General features: G+C 36.0%; 1 protein-coding gene across 1 annotated transcript in view; it reads left to right on the plus strand.

The window, feature by feature from the left end:
- The window catches only part of LOC104622585 (nesprin-1-like), a gene marked incomplete at both ends in the record, with an annotated part of 85,750 nt that overhangs the window by 43,664 nt on the left and 25,200 nt on the right, over positions 1-16,886 (plus strand). Inside the window, 11 exons of the mRNA XM_010289419.1 lie at positions 27-135; positions 1,423-1,587; positions 3,543-3,710; positions 4,680-4,856; positions 6,115-6,255; positions 7,248-7,408; positions 10,275-10,425; positions 13,722-13,949; positions 14,483-14,581; positions 16,324-16,511; positions 16,614-16,737. Of these exons, the coding sequence (XP_010287721.1) occupies positions 27-135; positions 1,423-1,587; positions 3,543-3,710; positions 4,680-4,856; positions 6,115-6,255; positions 7,248-7,408; positions 10,275-10,425; positions 13,722-13,949; positions 14,483-14,581; positions 16,324-16,511; positions 16,614-16,737 (1,711 nt within the window). The remainder of the gene's footprint in view (positions 1-26; positions 136-1,422; positions 1,588-3,542; positions 3,711-4,679; positions 4,857-6,114; positions 6,256-7,247; positions 7,409-10,274; positions 10,426-13,721; positions 13,950-14,482; positions 14,582-16,323; positions 16,512-16,613; positions 16,738-16,886) is intronic.

Consider the following 16,886-nt stretch of genomic DNA (forward strand, 5'->3'; position numbering starts at 1 on the left):
TTGCATCATGTGATGTTTTATTGCAGATTTTCTGAATTGGCAAATTGGATTTCATCAACAGAAAGAGAGCTAAAGACGATAAAGGAAAGTGTTAATGATACTGCCAAATACAAGCAATGTAAAGCATCCATAGGGGTGAGCCCTTGGCTTATATTCTGCAAAGCTACAGTCATTGCTACTGGACTCTGGAAAAAACTGTATTCTGAAGTAGTGCAACTGTTTTACTATGGAGACCATAGTAAAGATTCCTGGTATTCTTAAAAACCAGGAGAAAGTTCCACGTGCAGCAAAGTATGGCAAAAGTTCCTACTTTTAATAATTTAGAGAATGGTGGGTCCCTCTACCTGTATATGCAGAACATCTAAAATATAGAAGTATATAGAATAAATACTCGCCCCTCATACTGCTGTGTGCACAGTTAACAGTGCTGTGCAAAGAAAAGCCAAAATTTCTGGACTGAGGGTTTTTGAAGGATCAAGTTGCTGTCTTACATTTAGGGAAATCTTCTATACAAAATTTCTCTTCTACAGTAGTATAACAGGGGAGGCAAAGATATTCTACCATTCACTTTTACATTGGTGACTGGTAACAGAAGTGGTAGAACAGATGAAGACTGAGTTGTTTGATTAAAATAGTTTTAGGCAATAATTTAATGTGTCACTTGTGACCTAGCTTGACCCTTATTTCTTTTTTTTTTTATTTCACATACTAGGAGAAAAAATAGGAAGGTCACATACTGTATGAGTTTGTGTGAGTCACGAGCAGGTTATGAGGCTAACTTTGCACTGCAGAGAAACATAATTAGGATGACCTTGATAAAGCAGATAGACATTTAGCTTAATGGATGCTTCTGCTCCAAAAAGTCTGATTTACTCATGCAGTTTCACTGCCGGCAACTCTTTTCAAAACTGCCACAAAGATATAAATGAACTACGGGGTGAAAAGAGGGGAAAAGGAGGTATTTAAATAGGAAAAAATACACAAAATCAATTTTAAAAAAAATACACAAAAAGTAAACAAAATGTCACAGGAAATTTTATGTTTGGGTAAGTCAGCATTTAAGATTTAAATAGTAACTAAGAAATTTGGTCAATATATGTAAAATATATATGTCATATCTACATTTATCTATCTGTAGGTAAAAATGTAGGTTATGAGGAAAAAGTACTCCACGACTACTTATAAAGAACAGTCTAACAAGTAGTCGTGGAGTAAAGTCTGTGGAGAAAATGTAAAAACCTAGCCATTGACTGGAACGGAATCAGATAGGGTATGCAAATAGAAAAATACTGTATTTATAGTGTTTGGAAATAAGAACAAAGGTAATATGTTTACACTACTAATCTTTGAACTGATGCCATGAATGTCACGTGCTAATATATTTTGTTTATTTGAAGAAAATACGTTCTGATTCTTCCATAGGAAATTAGGAAGCATATTAACAAGAAAGGAGAAAATCACAGCTGGCTGAAATCTAGACTTGCTGTTTTGACCGCAGTATGTCCTGATTTGGAGGCCAAAAAGACAGAGGATGAGCTTTGTAAGCTTTCCAGTGACTTCAAGGGACTCCTCGATTTGCTGGCTGAGGTACAGTATGAGAGACACAAGAACTCACCATTTACAATGTCACATGAAATTACATCAATCGTGGCTTCACAAGTATAAGTTCCCTCCTGTGTTTTTTTAATTAAGCTGCAAGCATTCGGCAACGAAAGACTGATTTGTACTCCCTGGGTAGCAAAGCCTTGAAAGTAGCAGGCAAAAAATACTTATATTATTATAATGGATCTTTCCCCTTTCCAGGGTTGGAAAGCATCATAGTAAGTGTTTCTGGAATCAAAATGACAGAATTTTGAGAGGCAAAAGATGGTTTTCTAAAATCAGTTCTTAGCGAACATTGGCAAAACTGTGATGTACATCAGCTAGTGGATATAGAATTTGACTTTAATCTTCATTTATGTATCTTTTATGCTGGAATAATAAAGGAGCTACTGTGAGGTAGTTTCAAATCATTAAGCTTGTATATCATGCACTGAATTTGCAGGAAAAGGCTGCAGTTCTCTGAGGTCTGAATGATAATAAGATAGTGTAACTGCTGAAACTATGGGAAGTTCCTAACTGGTAAGCAAAACCTCTTAGAATCCACTGAACCCTTGAGTTCTGTGGGATCTCAGGTAACTTACCGCTTCACAGTTTTCACAGTAAAAAGAAAGATCAGGAGAAACTTAGAACACCTTACACTTAGGAGGCATAACAGATCCATTTGTAAAAAAAAGAGTTCAGGATAGAAAAAGAGTTCAGGCTTCAAATTACATTGTTAATGTCAATTCTTGTGGATTCCTTGTAGGTGTTCCAAATGTATAGAAGTTCCATGTATTTAATGAAACTTCTCTAAACTTCTGTGGTGTGAAAGCTGTGTTTGGAAAATTGGGGGAACCAACATTCTGATTTCCAAGTGACTGAAAAAACTTTAGGATAATATCTTTTTTTTTTTTATTTTGTATTGAAGTACTTTTGCTTTTTCTTTCCTCCAAAAGTCAGAACTAAGGGGAGCACAGGTTCATGAAGGTATAAAAAGAAAATAAGAATGAGAATCTAAACTTGTTTTGAATCTAAAATCATAACCTAAATGGCACTTTATACTATACTTAAGAGACTGCTGATTCTTAAAAGTCTGAATACCGTTTACAGCTAAATTTATAGCTTGTTAATCAGATGGATGAGACTGTTTAGACAAAGTCTGACACTGGCTATTTCCAGAGTTCAGCAATGTTTTTGGGGGAGTAAAGACTAAACATTTATAGAACAGGAAAGATCATGGCTTGAATCTGAATGACCCTCCAAAGTGAATATGGACTGGAAAGAAAGGAAGGGAGGGAGGAAGCAAAGAAAAGAGTTTCTCAATTCTAGAATACTTTATGATTAAAACCTTAAAACACAGGGACTGTCTGAGGAACAGAGCCTGTACTGAGAATCATCTACAAGTAATTAGCTGAATTGCAAAGAGGGAAGAACTTTCTAATATGTTGAATAGGTATATGTTTTTCTTTATAAAATTCTGCAAACTGAGACTGTATATTGCACCACATGCATATTGTGGTCCATAAAACCAAGGTAACAGGGCATTTTAATGTATTTGTGATTCACCAGGGCATTGCTTTAGAGGTCCCAAAAAGCAGCAAGATTTTTGTGAGTTGAATAGTGCAGGTGTTTCGGAATCTGGGTCAGCTTGCAAGGGTGAGGACAGCGTGGGTTTTCTAAGTGACCACCAGTAAGTGGCTCTCACAGACAAGTATTTACCATATGGCAATATAACAGGGAGTATTTCTAAATAAGACAAAGGTCTCCCCGGTCACATTTTAAGTCTACGGTCACTCTTTCAATGTAAAGTTAAAGATGTCTTTTAAGAATGCTGGAGGCAAAAATGGTTTGAATTTAGACAATTTACTGTATTTTTGGAAAAATATTCCAACTATAAATGTGCCCTTAAAATATAGATGTGCCTTTCAACATGAAATACTTAAAGTTATCTGTATTTGTAGATTGAAAAGACATTAGGCACTGTTGGAGATTGCGTCCAGTACAAAGAAGAAGTTAAAATTGCAATTGAAGAATTAATCAACAACTCTAAAGAAGCCCAAGCAGAGGCTGAAAAGATCCTGGATACAGAAAGTTTATTACAAGCTCAGCAACTACTACTTCATCATCAGGTAGGGCAATTACTCATGTCCATATTTGATTTTTTTTTTTTTAAGTAGAATGTATGTAATTACTGAATTTTGTTATGTCCATTAGCATAGCTCTTTATATTTAAACTTGAAAGACTTGTAAAGGGAATGGTCTCATATGGCCTAATATTGATTTCTTATAATTAAAAAAGTACTCGGTATTTTTGAAATCTTAATGCCCAAAGACGAGCTTATTTTTCAGCTTTTATTGAATATCCTTTTATTTCACATGGCTTTTTGGGCACAGAACACCTGAAAAACAGGCTTAATTTACTTGAAATTTTAGGTAAGTGTGTTTTCTGCAAATATGTAGTCTCTCTATTTTTACCTTTTTAAAGTTTGCATGTCAGATTTAGTCATGGTAAATTTGGCCTGATCCTGGTTTTGGAAATTTCTTGACTTCAGCAAGATGTGGCCCCAACTCTAAATGCTGGAGGGGAGGTGTACCGCTAGCCTCATCTCCTCCTCTAGGTAGCTACTGCAGTGACAGGCTGGCCTCCAGTCTGTAGGAGTAGAACAGGAAGCTTTTTTTGCACTGATAATAGATCAAAACATCTGTGGGCTACAGTAATAATAAATCATGCAGGCTGCATACAGCACAAATCATGGGTTTTAAGGCCAAATATGGGAACTTAACTTTGAGGCTGCTCAAAGCTATATAAGACTAAGACTAATTTACTGTCAATGTTTAGGCATTATATAACTGCTTGGATAAATGGCTGTACTGCCACTCTTTCTCTCCCATTTGTATGCCACAAAAGCTGTATACACATTTTGGAACCCAAGTCACATACTTGATGCATATGTAAGACTCTCAATACTTGCCACGGTTTATCCTTTTGTCTGTTATTCTCATTGCATAGCCCTGCAAAAGCAAAAGGGGGTTTCATTGGGCCAGTTTCCCAAAGGAGCTAAAAAGTCTAATTATTCCTGTCGGATTAATCCTTTTAGCAAAGGACAAGGAGACTCCGTGCAAAGAGGCAAGATGTGCAACAGCAGATTTCCCAAGCGAAACAGTTGCAGATTGAAGGTGGACTGCCCAGCACAATGCAAAATGATTTACAAAAGTTGGAAGGAACATTAGAGAACATGCAGCAGACTATGGAGAAACGTGAAGAGCAACTGCAGGTGGGTCCTTTGCAAGTAGAAATAAAAACCTGGGCTTTCTTTTTTTTTTTTTAACTTAGTAAAAACGCATTTTTTTAAATGTAAAAAGTATGACCTTACTTTCTCACCTCTGAATCTTGGTCCTTGGGGTTTTCATGATCAGTACCTCCACAAAAACTTATTGAAGCTGCTGGATACCTCTTAATTAATAAAGAAACAGCACTTTGTTTGGAAGTGTTTAAAAGTACCAACTACTCAGTCATAAAAGATACTTTAAATAACTTTTCTGTGAATTATTTTTAGATGGGCTGTCTCCCCTGGTTTGTAAAGATGACGTTGCCCTTTAATTGAGAGTCTTTAGGCTGGATATTAGATTAATAACACCTGAAGTTGTGCAAATATAATCCTTACAACTACTGTGTAAAATACATGCTGTCATCCTAAATTTAAAGAACGAAGAAAAAAGTCACAGAAAAATTAAATGGATTGCTCCGGGTTGTATAACTAACTACTGACTAAACTGGGATTAGAGTTTATAGCTTCTTGCACCTGTATCTGAGTTGTCCTTTACATTTCTCTAAGCAGCATGATAAACCAGCTGTCCACTATTTCACACAAATGTTTAAAGTCATCAAAACTATTTCCCATAATAAAACATAAGATGAAAAACATGATTGATAGAGCTCAAATAACTTCTTAATGTAAGAATTTATTATTGAAACATCTTTTTTCTAAAGCCTTGCTTTTACTGCAGAATCGAGAAATATTTGTTTTTACTGTCATAATTCTTGTGACTGGTAATTAAATGCTGTTTGTTAATCAAAATTTTATATTCTCAGAAAAGAATGGATTCCTATGTGTGAGTTTCCTGTGAGTAGGGTTTTTCTTCTACCGTTTTACTGTAATTTATTTCATTAGAGAACTTGAACAATCCTTAGATATTGTTGACTACCTGTCACCATAAGCATCTGCATTTATTACTTCAGACTTCTCATAGGACATTCAAATATAAGATTTAAATATTGCTGACACCTTAGAGAGCACTGCTTTTTTGCACAGCACAGTATGAATCAGTGAAAATTCAAGGGAAAACTTTTCTTTTATTGGGATCAGAACAGTTTCATCTGTAGAGTAAGTGGCATTTCAGGAGAAATTGTTTAATTTTATGTCAGGTCTTTCTCTTTTTCCTTTTTTCATTAACGTATAATAAAATTCTTTTTTTCTCCCCTTTGATCTTGTTGTCTTTGTGTTCCTATTTTGGGTTTGTTTGTTTTTGTAGGTCACAATAAATAAATGGGAGCAGTTTGAAAGGGACAAAGAAACAGTAGTAAAATATCTCAATCAAGCAAGCTCTGCACTTGAACGTATCTTAAACTTTAGCAGTTTAGAGAGCCTCTCCTCAGAACTGGATCAGACAAAGGTATTTGTTGTGTGAAATACAGGAACTGAGACACCTTTCTGCCTTGCTCATTTATATGTAGTCAGAATGTTGTCTTCAGTCTTTGCATGGTTTCCTGTTAATATCTGTGCAAATTGCCTATACAGATTAGAGACTGTCTAAACTGTTTAGAGGTAAAAAAATTATTTTATGAAAAGATCATGGAGTATTACTCAAAATGTGCATCTAAAGTGCCTGTATAATGATTTTGAGGATTACCCATTTTATGCTCGGTAATCATCTATACTGCTAAGCTAAACAATGTAAAGCACAGGCGTATCAACATCAATAGTGTGCTCTTTGGCAAGGTGACGTGGTCTGTGCCAACTAGCACTCTTTTAGCCCTCAGGAGGAAAACGAGAGACTTCTATGATATGGACATAAGCCATAAACTGCCACATGCCCATAATAACACAGAATTATCCCATCTCATTTTATTTACTAATACAAAAGTAATAGTAGTGATTGGCTAAATGCCATGCTTCTCGTGCCATTCTTACCCTTTGATTAATCTGATACTAAATTATACATATCTTGGTTATGCTCAGCATCCATTGTTCTGTTGTATGTGTTTACCATGTGTGACAGAAAATAGTTGTTAAACAAAGTGAGATTACAAGATACAGTATACTGCAAAATCCTGTCTGAAAATGTTAGGATCTAAAGATTAAATAAGGATGCAAATACATTTCTTGAAGAGCTATAGAAGAAATTTTGATTTGTTGAGTTAAAAACTTTTGGACATATAGCTTCCCTTGCTAAATTTTATTCAAGCTAGTTTGTTCAAATGAACATTTCTTAAATGCAACATGAAAATAACTTTCTTCAGAGGTTGTTTTTATGTATTTACACATTCAAAATGTACATATAGGACACAGGTACTTTTTCTAACCACAAACACTGAGGAAAAATACTTTTTGTGTAACTATATGAAATGGTTTATGGTTGTATTAACGTGTCTTGCATTCTTACAGGAACTTTCTAAACAGACTGAAGCAATGGCAGTTCAGGCTAAGAAACTGGTGAAGAATTCTTCTGAGATACAGCTTGGTTCAAAGAACAAGCAGTCCCTTCAACAGCAGGCAAAGTCAATCCAAGAACAAGTGAAAAAAGTGGAAGTTACTCTTGAAGAAGAGTATGTTCTTAACAAGTCCTAATATTTACTCTCCACTATAAGATTGTATCAGATCTCTAGAATACCTTGTCAGCATTTTGTGTTGTCTCATCAGCTCCGTCATTTACAGCTTGCCGTGGCATAGTAACCAGGTTATAGTAGCAAATATGTCAAAAGAGTGTGTGCAAATAAACAAAATCTTTGTTTAATAATACGTAGTTTATAAAACTACTGTTAGTTACATTCAACCCATCACTTACATTAAAGCCCCAGTCTTGTGAAGAAGGGATGATTAAACTCATTCTTGGGATGCTTTTTTAGAAAGTAAAATCTCAGTGCAAGTATGAGAACAGCACATTTACCATATTTGCCTTGCTTTTCAGTATTCCACTTTCTCCATAGGAATGTCAAGAAGTGCCTTCATCTTAGCTGAATGCCCAGACATTATTTCATGGGCTATATCAAAAGCTGCTTCTGCTGCTGCAAATAACAAAGGCATCATTTGCCAAATTTTGTTTAAAAATTGAAAGCTCAAACTCCAAGAAAATGTTATTAAATCCTGTAAATATTTGTAGCGTTTTGTATTTGTACAATTTTCAGCCATTTTCTCAAGTGAGTAACTAAGTTATTGAACTCAAGTTACTCAAGTTCAACTTCAGCTGTTGCTATTCACATTTTATCTACATACACTCACATTTTACCTATATATACCTACATTTGTATGTATGTATGAAATTATTTTTGCATATGTTATATCTGACACACAAGTCATGCATATATGTGACAATTCTATGTTGTCTTACTGCAATTACTACATAGAATAATTTGCCATGTAAGTTCAAGCAGGTACCACCACCTCCATCTGAATATGAACGAAGGGCGTTGCCCACATTATTGGGTTTTTACACCTGTTGACCATCATCATGCTAAGCTGACTTTAATTTGGTGCCACTTTCTTCCTGATGTAAAAGAATAGCTTTAAACAGAATAACTAGCCTCTGCAGCAGATGTAACTTTCTGATTATTGATAGTCTAATTTTTTTACATAACACTTTCTCCAGTATGAAGTATTACAGTAATTTCCAGTCAAATCCTACCCTATCTTACTGAATACTTCACTTTATATATTGTTTTCTCCAATATTAGAGAGAAAACTAGTGTGATTTTTCAATTCAAGAAATTCATCCTTCCAACAGTGTATATTAACTTTTTAAATATATCACCTATTTTTAAATGAAAGCCATCATTGATATCCCTTTTCAAAGTAGATATGAAATAAGTTTTAGTTGAATGTATGGATTGTACAGAATGTCTATGGTACTGTGACAGATAATAAAAAAATAAATCCCTTCTTCAAAAGATGCAAATATATACAACTCTCTATAGTGAATCTACAGAACATATAATCAGTGCATAAGGGTTATGTTGTAACTCGCATCATCAATAAAAATCTTGGCGGAGTAAAGTGAAGGTATTCCAGATACATATGGTACATACTATGCCAATGAACAGGAAAAGGAAAGAAAATTTGAGCAGCTCTCGATAGTGAGCTACAGAGCAAACTTTAGCACATGTGTTTTCCAAGGAGAACATGCGTAGCTGTGCAGTGAGTTTGGGACTATATTCTTTAAAATCTGTGGCTTTCTTACAATTATAAGGGAGGCAGGTACAAAGGTGAAGGATTTTGAGACACTGATTTAGTCCCTTGATTCTGATTTCCAGCTGTATTTTCCTGGGCTGGACTTGAGTGAAATACTTTTGCACTTTATTTTCCTGCAAATAACTTGAGTTTGGAAACACTCTTATCAATAAATGGCTGTTGACATTGCTAATTTTTTTTTTTTTCATTTTGAAAATAGATTAAAAAATAAAAAGGCCAGTTTTTACATTTTTAGACTACATGCTTTCTTAAAGCTTTCTTTACCTTTAATAAGGAGGAAGAAAAGAAAATAAAACAAAAACTTTTTAACATGGAATGGTTTTTAAGGCTGTATTTAAAAGGAAAATGTATTTTGCAATTTTGTAATATTCAAACTTTTCTGATGAAATTTTAATATTTTCAGTGAAACAGAAAACGCAAGCTTTTGCAAGCTGTGTGTTGGGCCTACATTAGCAGTGGGTTCTTTAAAATTACTTGAAAGGAGCAGAAACTTGTATACTGGAAGTTAATGCTGTCAGACCTTATAAGGGCCTTAGACTTCTTTCTTGTGACAAAAGGGTGCTTTGTTTGCTAGCCAATATATACAAGAATCAGTCATAATCTGTCTCTGTTTAACATACCTTACTGTATGTTTCAAAGAATATAAGTTTATTAACTTTGAGGTAGTTAAGTCGTATCTGTTGTTGATTCTTTGGCTTGATATGAAATCATTGCCTGAGAAAACACAAACTTCCTATAAAATGGGCAGATTGCTGTTACAAAAAAACAAGTTTAATAAAGTGGTCAAGCATTGAATATATGTACATCCACAATACACTGGTTTTAATCATTCTGTTCTAGCGACTAACATCTATGCACTCAGTTATCTCAATTTTTAGGTATCTGATATAATCCTAATTCTGTATTATTTCATAGAAATCATATTTGTGTTACTTTTCCTTTCTCTTCTTGCTGTGATGAGATTCTTGATGTACAGCTGATGAATGAAGCTGTACTCTGTTTCACCTCTCAGTGTCCCCACTATGGCTAATATAATTGTTTGACTTTGGTGCAGTCTAAGAGAGAACCAAGTTTGAATTTAGATGCACAACTTGGTCCTCTAAAACCAGGAGTTTTTAAATGACCCTCCTGTAGATTGGATAAATCACATTTTTATTCTAGCAAGAATATGGGCAGCTTCATTATATTAAACTGTTTATTCTCTCTAATTAATTTGGTTAATTTTAGTATTAAAAGCATGGAAATGGTGAAAAACAAATGGGATCATTTTGGCAATAATTTTGAAGCTCTGTCCATCTGGATAGCTGAACAAGAAAAAGAACTGGAAACTTTGGAAATATCATCATCTCCTTTGGACATGCAGATCAGCCAAATCAAGGTGATTAGTTCTTGTTATGTTTAGCATTAAAAGTCCATTTATCTGTCAATCTGTTAGAAGTCAAATGAGAGAACAGACATTTTACACATTTCAGAACTACCATGAGGTAATGATGGCACGCTTTGTACACAAATATACCAAGCAGTAAGGTTTTACATAAACTGAAGGAAAGCTGCCTTCTCTGTTAGTGTTTAGTTTACATATATGGAGTATATTGTGTAAACGGTTAAAAATATTATTTAATTTATAGTCTTCTTATTTTTGGAGTAATCTCAAGTGGTGTACAAAATAGCTAAATAAATACAAGGTGTATAAAGCTTTTTTATTTTAAAACATACATCAGCTAGTGGATATAGAACTTGATTTTAATTTTGCAAGCTAGAGTTATAACTTGATTTCTGTATCTTTTATGCTGAAATAATAAAGAAACTATTGCTCTTGGTAGCTTGCAAACCTTGATACCATTTATTGCAATTATATTTACACTGTCTTAAATTCTGTGTACATGCCTGTAGATACACAATGCTTTAGTTTCTTTTTTCAGTTGCTAACTGTGGTGCATATTGTCTCCAAGCATTGCATTTCAAGGGCTGACTTCATGTCCTCCCACAAATGAAAACGTACCTTCTCTGAAACTGCATGTTTCTGGGGGGAGAGTTTTTCAATATGCAGTGCACACTGCCATTTTCTTTATTCTGTTTCCCTCCTGCGCTTCACAAAGTGCACAGGGGTGCAGCTGCTTGCAGTCATGGACCAGACTGACACTAAATATTTCCACAGGATCCTGTAAGGTGCTTGTTTCATGTGACAGAAACAGTTTATCAACAGATTTTCCTGTTCTTAATTTGATCACAGCTTTACATACACCGAATAAATAAAATCTCCTGATTTCATCATTGAAGAATAAAACAATGCTTGAATTCTTGCTTCATTGCCACAGCAATTCAAAAACAGTTTCCTTGTGAAATGATACATATGCATTTATTCCACTGGCATACACTGTCATGTAGCTGTAATTTTCAGTAGTTACTAGATGCGATTCAAGTGTTTAAGATAGAAAGTAAGTGCATTAAATGATATTAATGTTGCATTACAGTGTGACAACAGCTCTTGTCTGCCTACATGGAGCCTAGTGAAGCCCTACGAGTCCGTTCAAGCCAATTTCCCAGAAAGGCTGTTCATTGCTTTATACGCAGATAAACAGTAATTTTTACACCGCATGGCAAGTTTTTGAAAATGCCAAATCAAGCCTTCTTTATTTAAATATCATGACAGAAAGAAAATGGTCTGCAGGTAATTTTTATAAACATCTGAGTGAACGGACACAAAGCAGAGAAAACCCTCCAGATAAAGCTTCGGGTACCTCATTGTAACTCAGATGCGCAAATCAGCTTTATGAACTGTGATCATGTGAAATGTATCATCTAACCTCCGATACGTGGACATAGCTGGAGGTCTTCTTCAGTAGCACTGCTTTGTGCCTGATTTTGAAGGATTTGTTATGTTTTGTTGGGAGTTTCCTGATGAGTTAGTCAGTGTCACAACACTATCAGCATACTCGGTACCTAATTTCCAGTACGAGACATTAGTAAGATATTGCAATATGAGGCAAACACACCAAAAAAAGTATATCTTTCCCTGATATCTTTGGCTGACCAGATTAAAAAATTCAGCTGACCTGGGGTCAGCTGAATGGAGTTATCATACATAGTGGTAATATTCTACCTTTGGTGACATTGATTGCAAAACCCTGATGACTTTAGCAGAGCCAGATTTCCACCTACACCTTTCTCCGAAATTCCTGGTGGACAAAATGACAGTTATCACAAGTAGTTACCACTGCTGGCAGACTCAGTCAGAGTCTGAAGGCCTCAATTATCCACCTTCTTTTATGTAACCGAGCGAATTTAACAGAATAGCGTGGGAGTGGAAAAGCGCTGCCTCACTTGTATCTGCTGCATTGTTAGATAGTTTCAGCTTCAGGGCCGCAAATCCAGTATTTTTCTGCAGTACTGTATTCTCATGCAAAAAAGATATTTTATAATCCAAATTAATTCAGAATATATCGCATAAAGTGACATGATAAATGCTTACAGCACCACATTTTTAACTGTACTGTCACCCTGCTAATTCTAGACTCTGAAGATTGCAGTAAGCCACTCCCGAGCTTTATAATAGCAAGCAAGATACCATACTTTTATCACAATTATGGCAGAAGGTGGGCACTTTGTATGCTTTTGAGGGTGCATTTTCAGGAAAGTTTTCGGCTGATGTCACATACATACGTATCTAAACATTTTTATATCTGAGAATGCTATTGCCTATTTCAATTTCAAGAGCACTCTTGGCTCCTTCAGTTCCTTCCCAATGAGTGTTTTTCACTGCTTTTGAGAAGAGCTCCATGGACATGCTACATCAGCAGAAATTAAAAGAATTCTGTTGTGAAAAAAATCTTATTTCCAAGTTCACCGATGCTTATTGAATAAATATCCATTGAATGTCAAACACCATAAGTTTCTGTCTTGGATGTTGTAGCTTTCAGGTTTGCCTCTAATTTGCCATAAAACCAAGTGCAAAAAAATAGGAGACAGTTGCTGTCATGCAAAGCATGACATGTAAAGCCAGTGCTAGTTTGCCTTTATGCATTTACTAATTGACCTAGAAGACAGCTGAAAAGTACCAAAGGCCGTTATCGCTCTTGTTTCATGGTTTCCTATTTATACTGTAATGTGGTTCTTTATTTAATCCCCTGCCTGAGGCCACACTCACCCTACCTCATCATCTGATTTAATTTATTCTTTATTATACCACAGAATTTTAAATTAGAAAATTAAAAACCCCACCTTATTAAAGACAAGTAATCAACTGTTAGGGTTCATCTCTTTTCAAATATCATTTTCAGTTATACACTTACTTTTTCACCTTGTATTTATTTTGAATCTTTAAGAGAATTATGTATTCGCTTGCTGTAAGAGATGCTAAAATATGAACCATCTTGTCTGCTTATGAAAATATGCACCCCAGGCAATTCTAATTCCTCTTCATAGAAACTGGTTTTAGGGCAGGCTGTTTTTTTTAAACCTTTTCCAGAGCTAGTTTCAAGAAGAAATAGGGAATTTACAGGACATATTAAATATTTTTATAAGTAGTTATTTCAAGCAGTCAATGAACTCTCCTCTTATTTACCTTTTAATGAAGAATATTAGTAGCTCAGGTAAAAGGAGGAAGTAGAAAATACTATTCTGATAATTAAAAACCTGTTGTGCTTCTTTATTTACTATTACTTTACATTTTAGGTTATTAATAAAGACATAGATGGTAAAACAACTGGAATCTCAAAACTAGAAGAGGAAGCCGAGTCTTTTTCCCAGTTTGTTACCTCTGGAGAATATGCACATATTAAAGCCAAACTGACTCAGGTCAAAAGGTACTGGGAAGAGCTAAGAGATCACGCACAGAGACTGGAAGGGACAATCACAGGGAATGCATCAGCACAGCAGAAATATGAAGAAAGTCTTAAACAGGTAGACAATGCAAAATCTAATGGGTTATTTGCAGCAATTTATAGAATTACTCTTTATTTTTTGAAAACTGAATATCAAATGCCTATTATAATAAGATAGAGTAGAATATATCAGTAGATTTGTAAGGTAATCGCAAGACCTCCATACGTAAATTTCTGCTTTGAATGTCTTAAAAGGCAGGTTCAGGAAGACACTAAAATACACACACTCAAAAAATTACGCTGTCTTTTAGAAAACCTAAGTGATTCCCCTGGATATTGCACTAATAAACCACATCCATACTTCTTATAAACACTTTAACTTCAGTCTTGGGTTGTTAGCAGGTCAAAAGGAAAACAATTTAAATATTATTATTGCCCCATTCACAAGGAGCTGAGCGCAGTCAGCACCTTTTAAATTCAAAAGGCACTCAGCACTACAAAGGCTTAGGATATAATATTCTCTTAGCACTACATATTTAAAAGATGTTGTTTAATGCATCATTTATGTATTTCCTGGTGGTTTTAGATCTCTGCTTTGCCCTTTCTTCACAGGTGCAGCGGGCAGTGTCTGAATTTGAAGCTGAGCTAACCAAGCCTCTCACATCATGCTCTTCAGCAACAGCCACATACGCAGCCCTTCAGGATTGCACGGTGAGCATCCGGCCAGCGGTTCCTGCCACCGAATCCAGGGAAATGGTGCCACACTGACCTCCTCACAGAAATGCCCATGAGCTCCAGAGCGGGGGCTGCCTGGTGCCACGCAGCCCGGGCTGGAGGCGGGAGGAGCCCAGGGCTGCCTCTCGGGGTGGGCAGCCCCCGGGCAGGCGTAGGTGGGCTTCCTCAGCTGTTTCTTCTCGCCATTTCGGGCAGGCTTGGAGAGTTTTTTCCCCAGGCTAGAGAAAGCAAAGCTTAAAAGTATGACCTAATCCTTCATGTTCCTGTTTTTAATGTCATACATCTAAAACATTATGAGAAATCGAAGATAAGAAACATGTCTGTTAGACATTTTTCCTCGAGGACTTTCATGAAACTTGGGTCTTGGTATAGAGAATCGTGATGTAAAAAAAAAAAAAAAAAAAAAATCTCCTTGTAGATAGTTTTTCCTGGACAATGTAGAGACTAGACAAAGCTTGAACTGACAAACTTTTATCTGTGATGCCAGAAATCCATGGGTGTTTGGGTATTTGCTTCAGTCCATTACAAAAGGAAAACAAACACTGAATTCGTATTCAAACTACAAAAAACTCCGAATCTCAGGGAATTTGGTGTAGCATTTTTGTCTTGTGTGTATAAGTTTGTGATGTGTCCTTCTCACAATCATTATTATCTTTCTTTCTAAGAAAATATTGTAAAAACTATTAGTCATATTGTTCTTGCAGTAAAATAGATATAATTTCCTCTGAACTTAGTGGTAACTACTTGCAAAGGCTGTATGCAAGGAAGACCTGGCCTGTCATCTTCAAAAAAGCTTGATAATTGTGAAGGAAAAATATTTTGCATATAGAGAATTTATTCAGACAGCACATGCAATCATTGTTATTGGCTTTTAAACATTATGGATATGCTGAGTATGGTATTGTAAACTATTGTCCTGCCTACGGGATCATAATAATTCAGTGCCTTAATGTGAAATTATTTTTTATTATTTAGTTTAAACATCATCAGCTTGTTGCTGTATAATTCACATCTCCTCCTATATCTGATTTCTTTCATGACTGTAATTATAACTATTACCACTGTTGTTGTTATTGCACACCTGTGGTTTGTAACTTTAGTGGTCTTAAATCTATTTCATTTCGTGCTTTTCTAACTCATTGTACTACATTTCAATCGTTTTCATATGGACAAGTTTCCCAGCTCTCTAGAAATGGCAACTCTGGAAAGTCCACTCAACATCAGATGCCATTTTGATGAAAAAGAGCTTTAGCTAATGCTGACGGAAGTTCACAGTAACTGTTCCCTACATCTCCTATGTCATGACATGAGCTGCAAGTCCGGCAGTCCTCACATGTCGGAGTGAGCTTTTGTATTTACTGTATATCTATAAATTAGAGCAACTTTAGACACATGTTACGGAATTTGGAGCTTTGTCCTACATGACCATGCTGTGTCGCATGCCCATTCAGAAGATCTGACCCTTTTGTTGCTGACTTTCTTCTTTAATGCTGTTCTTAGGAAAGTCTTTCCCCACTACAACCTAGTTGATTGATATGCTCGGGACGTGTGTACCGAGGATAGATCTGAGCAAAATGTAAGCTATGCGGTGGCTTCATGATCTGGTGGATGTAACATTGCTTCAGACTTCGAGTAGAAGTACAGAATTTTTCCCACCGTCGTTACCATAGCTCTGTTGTTTATGTGTCTGACTTCTGTTTCTTTTGCATGTTCATTAGGACCTTTGTCACACTGTGGAAAAACTGAGCAACACTCTGGCCTCTCTCTCAGCCTGTGCCCGAAAGGTGGCCAACAAAGAAAAAGCTGCTCAGGAGGTTACAGCATTACAGCAGAAATATGAAAAGGTGCTAGAAAAGGCTAAAGAGAAACAGGCCTTATTAGAGACTCTTCTGGCTCAGTGGCAGAAGTGAGTAGACTCTCACAGCTGTTATGATGGACACCAGAGACCTCAGTGCCTTAGACCATGGGGACAACTTGAGTTGGTAACTCTACGTTGTGATTTTCTTAGGCAGGAGAAGGAGCTGTCTGCCTTCCTGACCTGGCTGGAGGGGTGTGAAGCTACAGCCAGGCCTTCAGAGCAGTATGTTTCTGCTGACAGAGTTAAACTGGAAGGTGAACTGCAGTCACTGCAGGTACGTTTCAAAGGAAAGATTGTCCCCCTGCATCTCCTGGTTTGTTTCTGTGTCTTTTAAAGGATGGATGTGCTCAATGGTAGTCTGACAAGTCTCTTGATTCGAGGCTTTGGAAATGTCCTGGGGAAGTATTACATTATTGCTGCTGT

This window comes from Phaethon lepturus, unplaced genomic scaffold (genome assembly GCF_000687285.1).
Source record: "Phaethon lepturus isolate BGI_N335 unplaced genomic scaffold, ASM68728v1 scaffold4466, whole genome shotgun sequence".
Classification (NCBI taxonomy): domain Eukaryota; kingdom Metazoa; phylum Chordata; class Aves; order Phaethontiformes; family Phaethontidae; genus Phaethon; species Phaethon lepturus.